At 49.1% G+C, this 10,094-nt stretch overlaps 1 protein-coding gene across 1 annotated transcript in view; it reads left to right on the top strand.

Moving 5' to 3' along the window:
• LOC116515650 (bone morphogenetic protein 8B-like) overlaps positions 1–7,638 on the top strand; it is a 38,481-nt gene extending 30,843 nt beyond the window's left edge. The window contains 4 exon segments of the mRNA XM_032227784.1: positions 1,296–1,493; positions 2,459–2,538; positions 3,040–3,150; positions 5,902–7,638. Coding sequence (XP_032083675.1) covers positions 1,296–1,493; positions 2,459–2,538; positions 3,040–3,150; positions 5,902–6,051 — 539 coding nt within the window. The 3' untranslated portion in view covers positions 6,052–7,638.
• Positions 7,639–10,094: the final 2,456 nt, after the last annotated feature.

Genomic DNA, 10,094 nt, shown 5'->3' on the forward strand with positions numbered 1-10,094 from the left:
TTGTTTTAACATGCTTGTACGCCACTGGCAAATAGTTCTAACTATGCTTCCCCCTTGGATTCCTTGGGGTCATTTTTCAATCTAAAGTATTCTCTCACCCAGTTCACACATTACTCACTTTCTCTGCTCTAGCACACTTAGGTGATCAGGTTGTCCCCGGCTTCATAGCAGACATGTTTACTGCCTGCTCCTTGTCTTTGGATGAGGGTGATTTCCTAGTCAGGGAGGAGAGGTGCAGCTCTCCTCAACCTGCCAGGCAGTCTTCCTTTACTTCACCACCCCTCCAGAGAGGCTATGGCTCAATTTGACCCCTCAGACATGGAGAGAGCGGATTGGGGCCACAGAACTCACGATCCTCGCTTCCAAAGGAACCGGATGTACAACCGGAAGTCCTCCTTATTTCTAGGTTGAATCCAGGGGTGGGATTATACCAGTTCAGACTGGTTCGTGTGAACCGGTAACTCCGACGATCAGCAGGGAGTGAACCAATTTGCTCTGATGATGAGCTGGGCCTGCCCATCCACCATTTTTCAGCAAAGTGCACGCTCACCAAACTGGTTGTTAAACCGGCAGCATACCACCACAGGTTGAATCTCTCCTTGGTCAGTTTCCATCCATTATTTTTTGTTTGGCCTTCAGGTACTTTGGAAAATAGTTTGACAAACACATACCTTCCTCCCTGTGGAAGCCCCTCAAATATTGGAACACTGCTACCATGTCTTCCCAGGTCCTTCTCTTCACTAGACTAGCCATGCCCAGTTCCTGTAACCATTTGTCATATATTTTAGTCTCCAGTCCCCTCCTCATCCTGGTTGCTCTTCTCTGCACTTTTTCTAGAGTTTATTTATAGTATGGTGACCAAAACTGGATGCAGGATTCTAGGTGTTGTCTTACGCTTTATAGAGTGGTATTAGTACCTCACTTGATCTTGATTGTATCCCTCTTTTAATGCAATTTAGGATCGCATTGGCTTTTTTGGCTGCTGCTGCACACTGCTGGCTCCTATTTAACTGGTTGTCCACCAGCGGAAACTCTGCTTTCCCCCTTCTTTTGTGCTAGAGACAGATGCTTTGAGGGAAAGAGACACCCTTCCCCCCCCCATGACCCTGCAGCCCTCTGCCTTGTGCTTCAGAAGGGCATCTCTGAAGCCTCTACCTGCAAATGGGTGCTTGTCCCCCCACTCCCCTATCTATGTGCGAGTCCAGCTGGGAGGAGTGCCAGTCTCATCACAATAAGGAGCTCCATTGTTATTCCGGCTGGCAGCCTTATCAGGGTTTGTTCTTTGGCTTTTGAAGGAGAGAGTGTGGACCCAGGACTGGCCGGCCTCTTGGGTCGCCATGGACCACGTTCCAAGCAGCCCTTCGTGGTGACCTTTTTCCAGGAGAGTGAAAACCAAGTCAGACTCCCCCGAGCAGCCAAGCAGGCAAAACGACGACTGCAGCACAGGAAGAGCTACAGCTTCCCGCACTCCAACAGGCTCCCAGGGGTTTTTGGTAAGAAGCAGAAAGACGGAAGATGCTTGGCTGACCAAGCTACCCAGGGGGAATCACAGGGTCTGGTCAAAAATGTCAAAATGGCGATTCCACAATCAAAGCTCCAGCTGTTTTTCCCGCACAGCACCTTTAGATACAGGTGGGGCCTCAATCACACCACTGTAGTGCCCTCTTGATGTTTCCACCCTCACTCTGGATGCCCTGGAGCTGCGTCTGCCCACCAAGGGGCAGCTCAGGGTTTAAGAAGCAATTGGAAACCTCACAGCCTCCTTCATGCTGATCAAGTCTGAATGGAGATACAGAAGGAGCCTCTTCAGCCTGCAGCTTCGTAGCCTTCTTTGGCTGTGCTGCCTAATGGAAATTCAGCCGCACACCTGCCAGGCTTCAGCAGAATTTGCTTGGCTCTCAAATATACTCCAAACACCTGGAAGAAATGCACCTGTCAACTTCCCCAATCTTGAAGAAAGTTGAGAGCAGCCGTTTTCCTGGCATGCAGTTGGGCCAAGCTATGGCTGCTAGCAGTTTTCACCTGACGGCCTGGGCTGGCCTGGGCTCAAATTCCCAGCACTGCCAGCCCAGCCCCCACCCAGCCCTCTTGGCCCACCTGGGAGTCTGAAAGGTTAACAAAATCTACTTGCAGAACCGATCCCTGCATCCAGAGGCGTCTTTGAATCTGTTCCTTCTCTGGCCCAGGGAAGGTTGCCCCCTGGAGGCCAGAGTGCCTCGGCCTGGCTGACAGAAAAGCAGCCATGGGGACGGATGGAGCCATGCTTGGCACCAAGCCTTTGCCTGACTTTACCTCCCAGAGTTGCGGCTAAGAATTGGCAGGGAAAGCCTGTGGGCGCCCCCCTGTGGGGCAGGACAGCTGGAAGCTGCCTTCCCCCTCCCAGTATCAAAAGGCTGGAGATCCCACCTTAATAGAAACTCCATAATAGAAACACCCATCTCTCTTTTTCCTTCCTTAGATGATGTGCATGTTTCTGAACATAGCCAGGTCTGCAGAAGGCATGAACTGAATGTCAAGTTTCAAGATTTTGATTGGCTGGTAACCATTTTTAACTCTCTTCTTCATGACTGTGGGTTCAGGTACCTCTGCCCGTCCTCCCCCCGCCTTTTGCCCCTGTAGCCCAGGGGCTCTGGTCTGGCTCATGCCAAGCAAGGATGCTGAGGCCATAAAGTGCTTCAGAGAAATAAATCCAGGCTCTTGTTCCGCAGTCAAGGAGGAAAGTCCCTCTTGCAACTCTGCTTGATCTGTTCAGCTTGACCTTTTGGAAGTGAAAACAAAGTGTTAACTTCATCCCCTCCCCCCAAGTATAGAACATAGAGCATAGAATAGAGTTGGAAGGTAGCTTGGAGGTCTTCTAATCCAACCCTTGCTCAAGGAGGAGACCCTGTACTATTCCAGACAAATAGCTGTCCAATCTCTTCTTGAAAACCACCTACAACTTCTAGCTCTGGTATTTGTAGTATCAGATGATTCAGGAAATTGCCAAACTACCTGCCAGTGGGAGTGGAGGGACTTACCTTTGTCCTCGTCCTCCCCCAGGACTGGGTGATTGCCCCCCAGAGTTACCCCGCATTCTACTGTGATGGAGAGTGTGTGTTTCCCCTGAATTCCTCCATGAACGCCACCAACCATGCCATCGTCCAGTCGCTGGTCAGTATCTCTTGCGGGAGGCAGCAGGTGGGTGGATGGGCAGCAATTTATTGTACTATTTTATTTTTTGTTGGATTTATTTCTGGCCTCTCCTCTAGGAGCTCTAAGGGGCACACAAGGCACTTCCGGTTCACTGACAAATGCGCGCTTGACAAAAGCGTGCCGACAAAACCGCTGGGAAAAAACTGCGAGTTCAAAATCATGTTGACAAATGAGCGCGGAAGCGCGCCGACAACAGCGCGCCGACAGAAGCGCGCTCTAAACCTAACCCTAAACCTAACCCTTACCCTTACCCTAACCCTTACCTTAACCGTAATCGCGCTTCTGTTGGTGCTCTTTTGTCGACGTGCCTTTGTGGGCGCGCTGTCGACGTCGCGTTTTTATCGCCACGGTTTTGTTGGGCGTGCTGTTGTCGGACGCGCATTTGTCGGGTCACGGGCACTTCCTCCCCCCGTTTTTCCCACAACACCCCTCTTCTGGAATACACTGAGCTGGGAAGGAGTGCCTGGCCCCAAATACACGTGGGGAGCTCCAGCACCTTCTCCCCTCAACTGTGCTGGCTCTTCCCCAGAGAACAGCAGGGCTGAAGGATGGAGGGCTAGATTCCTGGTGTCCCCACCCAAGCCCTTATTGGTGAAAGAGCAGCAGCAACCCTCTTCCCCTTCACTAAGATCACCTTGCAACTGAGTCTTGCTGGAAAAAGGGCAGCAGGAGTTCAGTTTCTCTTCTTTGGGATCAGGGGTGTGCACACAAAGGGCCTCTCCCTGTGGAGAAGGATGGGTTTTGCCCCTTCTTGGGTCTCTCCAAGACAGAAAGGGGGCTCTCCAATAGTCTAGGTCAATGGTTCCCAAACTTGGCAACTTTAAGACTTGTGGACTTCAACTCCCAGAATTCTCCAGCTAGCTCTTCTGGCTGGAGAACTCTGGGAATTGAAGTCCACAAGTCTTAAAGTTGCCAAGTTTGGGAACCACTGGTCTAGGTGAATAACATTTCCTCCAGACCCGAAGGAAAAAAGCTCTATGGCCGAGGTTGGTCTCGAGTGCACTGGCATGAGGTTGGGAGAGCCTCGCCTGCTAAGAACAAAGTGGGCCTTTCTCCAGCGGAGCTCACCAAAGGAGCAAGTCACGTGTCAGAGCTGATCTCCTTCTGCACATGAGCTCAGTAGGAAAAGACTAGAAGCAATCCTCCTCTTCCTCCTCTCCTCTCCTCCTCCCCCCTTCTCTCCTCCTCCCCCTCCTCCTCCCCCCTCCTTTCCTCCACTTCTTCATCTCCACCTCCCATCCTCCACCTCTTCTTCTCCTTGCCTCCTCCCCTCCTCCCCTCCCCTCCTCCTTCTCTCCTCCACCTCTTCTCCTCCTTCCCTCCTCCTCTCCTCCACTACTTCTCTTCCTCTCCTCTTCCTCTCCTCCATCTCCTCTCCCCCTCCCCCTCTCCTCCCCCTCTTCTCCTCTTCTTCCTCTCCTCAACCTCTCCTCTCCACCTCCTCTCCTCCACCACCTCCGCCTCTCCTCCTCCTCCCTCCTCTCCTCCTCCTCCTGTTCCTCTACCTCCTCTCCTCCTCTCCTCCACCTCCTCCTCTCCTTCTCCTCCTCCCCTCCTCCTCCTCTTCTCCACCACGTCTCCTCCTCCTCCCGTCCTCCCCTCCCCTCCCCCTCTCCTCCACCACTTCTCCTCCTCCTCTCCTCCACCTCTTCTCTCCTCCTCCCCCTCCCCTCCTCCTCCTCTCCTCCACCTCCCCCTCCTCCTCTCATCCACTTCTCCTCCTCCTCCCCTCCTCCACCTCTCCTCCTCTTCCCCCTCCTCCTCTCCTCCCCCTCTTCTCTTCCTCTCCTCCTCCTCCTCTCCTCCACCTCCCCTCCTCCTCCTCTCCTCCACCACTTCTCCTCCTCCTCTCCTCCACCTCTCCTCCTCCTCTCTACCTCCACCACCTCCTCCTTCTCCTCCCTCATCCTCCTCTCCCTCACCTCTTCTCATCCTCATCCTCTTCCTCTCCTCCACCTCCGCCTCCCACCCCCAAAGCCCCCAGCAGTTGGACTGTCATATGCAGGATGAGGAAGAAGGGACAGTAACTGCAGCTCCACACCCTGCACCTAGGTTATTATTTTAGGTGGGACCCCTTGGTTTACTCTGAGCCTCTCCTGGGGACCACTGGCTCTTAGCTGCTGACCCTGGGGGAAGTGGGTGTTGGTCGAGAAAGCTGCCACAGCTGAATCATCCCCACTTTTTAAGAGGATTGTGGACACAACATATGGCAACAACTTCTGATTGCCTCCATCTCAATGAGGGCTGGCGAGAGGAAAGTTGCAGGTGGCAACCTGGTTGCTTTCTTGTCTGGGTGCATGCACACAGCCCACCCAGTTTTAGCAAGAACTGTGCCCCCTGTGCCCTTGGGTGGTCCACCCAGTGCCATTGGCCATGTGGGAGAGGTCCTCCTCCTCCTCCTGCCACGGATGAGATCAGGAAGCACGTGGGACTCTGAAGGCAGCAGCTGTGCCTTCCAACATAAATGGCAGCCTCAACGTTTGGGGAATACATATTTTTGCCAGTGCTGACAAATGGCCAACTGATGGAAACCACTGCATTTCCTCCTGGGAACCAATGTTTCTTTAAAGCATTTCCACTTCCTTGTGGAGAGTGGCCAGGGGGAATGGATGCATGGGGGGTTTGTCTTGGCGAGGGCTGCAGGCCAGATGCTCAGCCCGGCAGAAGGAGGCTTTGCCTGCTCCAGTGACTATCTTCCTTCCCTTGTAGGTCCACCTGATGAAGCCTGAAGCTGTTCCCAGGGCCTGCTGTGCCCCCACGAAGCTCAGTGCCATCTTTGTTCTCTTTTATGACAGCAACAACAACGTTATCCTCAGGAAAAAGCGGAATATGGTGGTGAAGTCCTGTGGCTGCCACTAATGCTGTGCCCAACCCAGGCCCTTTCTGGGGAGGCAGGCCCTTGACACGGATGGGGGCGCACGGTTACTACCTGCTTCTAAGCGGAAGACCCTTTGATGGACAGGGAAAGAGCATCTGCCTGCCCCATGGACTGGGACGAAGGAGGGCCAGCCTCAGACCTGAGGACAACACAGGGCCCTGCCATGGACTCCCGCTGCCAGGAGAGGTTCTGCTTCTTAACCACACAAACAGAGAAACAGCTTTGCCAAGGGAATGGAAAGACAGATGAACAGGCTGCATACATTGTTTAGCTTGCATTTTGGAGTGACCTCTTCCACCCCCTCCCTGATCCTGCACCACAAATTACATTAAACCAAACACATCAAATAGATTTATTTTGTGCAAATGCAGGCTGCAGTTTATCAAATAGCCCTAATTCTGCAACAAGCAAGAGGAGTGGTTGTTGCAGGGAACCCCAGATGTGGGCAGCTCTCTGCAGCTGGCAAGCCTTCCTGGTCCCAAGAGCATCATTTCCAGGGCCTGAGCAGAACTGTAGCCAGGTGCTTCCTTGGCAGCCCCTTTCCAACTTTGCTCTGTCCTCACATGGCTGCAATCCAGAGACAGCCCTGTCACAGGTGCCCAGAGACTTTAGCATAAACCAAGATTGGCATCTTGTGGCATTCCTCCTGAAGTAACTGCTTCCAGAGGCTCCATTGTCAATGGGGCAAGTTGTTCAGAACCCCCCCCTCCCCAGCCTTCCAGTTCAACCTTGATTAACTGGGGATGAGAGAGCAGCTGTGTGACTGGGCCAGGGGGAAAAACAGTTTAACCTGCTTATAAATGCAAAGTTACCTAATTTCACATTTTGCAATCATACTCAAACGGAAGCACATTGATCATTAGAAATTTATACCTCTCCAAATTTTGCCTTGCAATGCTAAAAGGAAATCTCTATAATAAATGTATAGAAGTTGGGTATGTAATACATTAGCTAAGAAGAATTGCTTATAGATGGGGCTTCCGGTTAGACATCACGGTGAAGTCAGGATAGGGGAGTGTTACTTTGTACCCTCCACGCCAAATTCTCTTTGTCCCCACCTCCCAGGGGAATAAAGTCACTCTGTAGTAGTGACATACAAAGGAGATTCTCCCTGTAGGCTGCAGAAAGTGGTGGCTCTCTTGCTTGACATAGGGTTTCCTCTTTACTGAAGACAAGGCAGCCAAAATGGCTACCATGAAGTTGGGGCAACCAAAGAAACAAAGATTGTGCAGGAGCGGGGAGAATACACAGTGAGTGGAACTGGGTGGGGTGATTTTTAAACTTTAACAAGGATTTGACGCTAAAATAAAATAAATCCGGAAGAAGGGACTCTCTGGAATGTTTGAAAAAGGTGACCAAAGAGTGTTAGAGTAAAATTATATCCAAATAGGAAGAATCCAGGAAGAATTACAAAATACAGGAAGTTTGGATATATAATTTTTATTGGCATGACTTTAAATAGGCATTTTAAAATGCTAGATATTTGACTGTTTATTGAACAATTGGAAAAAAATTGAATTAATCTGGAAATAATTAACTGGAATTAATTGTATTTTAAACAGATGGCGCCATCTACTGGTGAATGCTTACTCCTAGAATAACAAAATGAAAATTTTTGATAAGAATGTACATTTGGAGGTATTATTTATTGCTATATATTTTTGTAATGTATGGCTTTAGAGGATTAACCTTGGAAACCTGGAGGATATCTAAGGGAATTACTTTTGAAGATTGGAATTAAGTATTAATTTAAAGAGTGGATTTAACCTCCTACAAGACAGACAAACACAACAACAAACTCCACAGACTAGAAAAACAACAGAAGCCCAACCCCTCTCCACAGCAACTCATGAAACAAACAGAATCCTCACTACAGCTGAAACCAATGTCCTTTCCAGAGGATTCAACTTTGCAGTCGCCCCTAAACACATCACCACTGAAGAAATCATATGTGAAGTTGAAGCTACACTCACCAAAATCAACCGAGATTAAGCCAATAAAATCAGACTTGCAGTCTCCAACATCCTTTGCTCCAGTAATCTACCCAGAAGCAACTTACAACAACAAGAAGAAAAAGCACTCACCAACCTGAGGAAAGACAACAACATAATCATTCTCCCAGCAGACAAAGGTAACCCCACAGTGGTGATGAACACATCTGACTACCAAGCCAAACTATCCAACCTACTCCTGGACAAACATCTAAACACAGACCCCATCACCTACCTGGAAAAAAACACCAAATCCAAAATAAAAGCCTCTCCCATCAGTGAAGAGATCCAGCAAAGAATCATCCCCAGAGAGAAATCTTCCAGATGCCCCAAACTCTATGGCCTCCCCAAGATACACAAAGAAGGCACAACACTCAGACCCATAGTCGGCTCCATAGGCTCACCTCTACAGAATCTTGCCAAATTCCTCGTCAAACAACTCCAACCCTACGCAAAATCCATCACCTCACACTACAAAACTCACTCCACTTCATAGAAACAATAAAGGAACAAAATCTACAACCCAGCGACCTACTTGTGAGCTTCAATGTCATATCTCTCTTCACCCAAGTGCCTATAAAAGAAGCCTTGACAGCTATCCAGAACAAACACAACCTCCCTAAACACATCCTGGACCTGACCAACCACTGCCTAACCAACACATACTTCATCCATAATGGACAAAGATACAAACAGATAGAAGGAGCACCCATGGGATCACCCCTCTCACCCGTCATCGCAAACTTATACATGGAACATTTTTAAACTAACGCCGTAGATAAATCTGAACACAAACCCAAATTCTGGCTTAAATAGGTTGATTACACTTTTGTGATTTGGCCACACGGGAAAGAAAAACTGGACAACTTCCTCACACATCTCAACAGCCAACACCCCAAAATACAATTCAGTATGGAAATAGAAGCAAACGGCCAACTTCCTTTTCTGGAAGTCCTAATCTACAAAAAACCCAATGGCTCCCTAGGACAACCATCTACCAGAAAAAAACACACACCAATCGCTACTTAAATGCACCATCACCACCCTGCACAGATCAACTCTGTAGCCAAGACGCTCATCTCCAGAACCAAACCCCTAGCTGACAAATACCACCTGAAATCTGAATTACACACTCTCACAAACGTATTAATCTCCAATGGATTCCAAAGAAAAACAATTACCAACCTAATCCAAAGGGAGACTCCCCCAAAAACCGAGACACAGAACAGGAAAACGGCATCGCTCTCCTCCCTTACATCAAAGGCACCACAGATAAAATCAGCAAAATTCTCCACAAACACAATATCACGACAGCCTTCAACACTGACCAAAAAATAGCCAACATCTTAAGAAACCCCAAAGACAAAATCCAGCTAGAAAACCAAGGAATCTGTGAAATACCATGCAAAATCTGCCCTGCAACATACATAGGACAAATGAACAGGAGAATAAATGCACACATTGCAGAACACAAGAACGCAGTAAGAAAAAAAGAAAAAACTTCCTCCCTTTTCCAGCACCTTAAAGCTACAGGTCATGAAATTAATTTTGAAGGAACCAGGTTAATCTCCAAAACTGAACACTTCAACAAGAGAATAATTATGGAAGCTATTGAAATGAGAAACCCCCCCACAACATGAATAAACGTGATGATACCTCTTGCCTACCAGACATCTGGAAACCATCCCTAGTCAACAAATGAGCCCCACCCCCCACCCAGGCTGTTACAACACAAAACAACAACGGACATACAGCCAGCATCAATCAGCAACAATCTACCAATCACGATACAACCACACAACCAATCATTCCACTTACTGAAACAAAGCCAGCACTCCACACACACACACACACCAAGATTTATAGAAAGACGGCAGCTCCGACCATGCTTTAAGCCCAAAACCCAGCCTGAGGATAGCGAGTGAGACCTCGCTGAAACATTGCTAAGACAATCTTACATGAGAAAAGACCGGGTAACAAAGTTGGATGAAACAAAATTAGGAGAATTTAGATTAGGACAGTGATGGCTAACA

This window comes from Thamnophis elegans, chromosome 12 (assembly GCF_009769535.1).
Source record: "Thamnophis elegans isolate rThaEle1 chromosome 12, rThaEle1.pri, whole genome shotgun sequence".
Classification (NCBI taxonomy): Eukaryota; Metazoa; Chordata; class Lepidosauria; order Squamata; family Colubridae; genus Thamnophis; species Thamnophis elegans.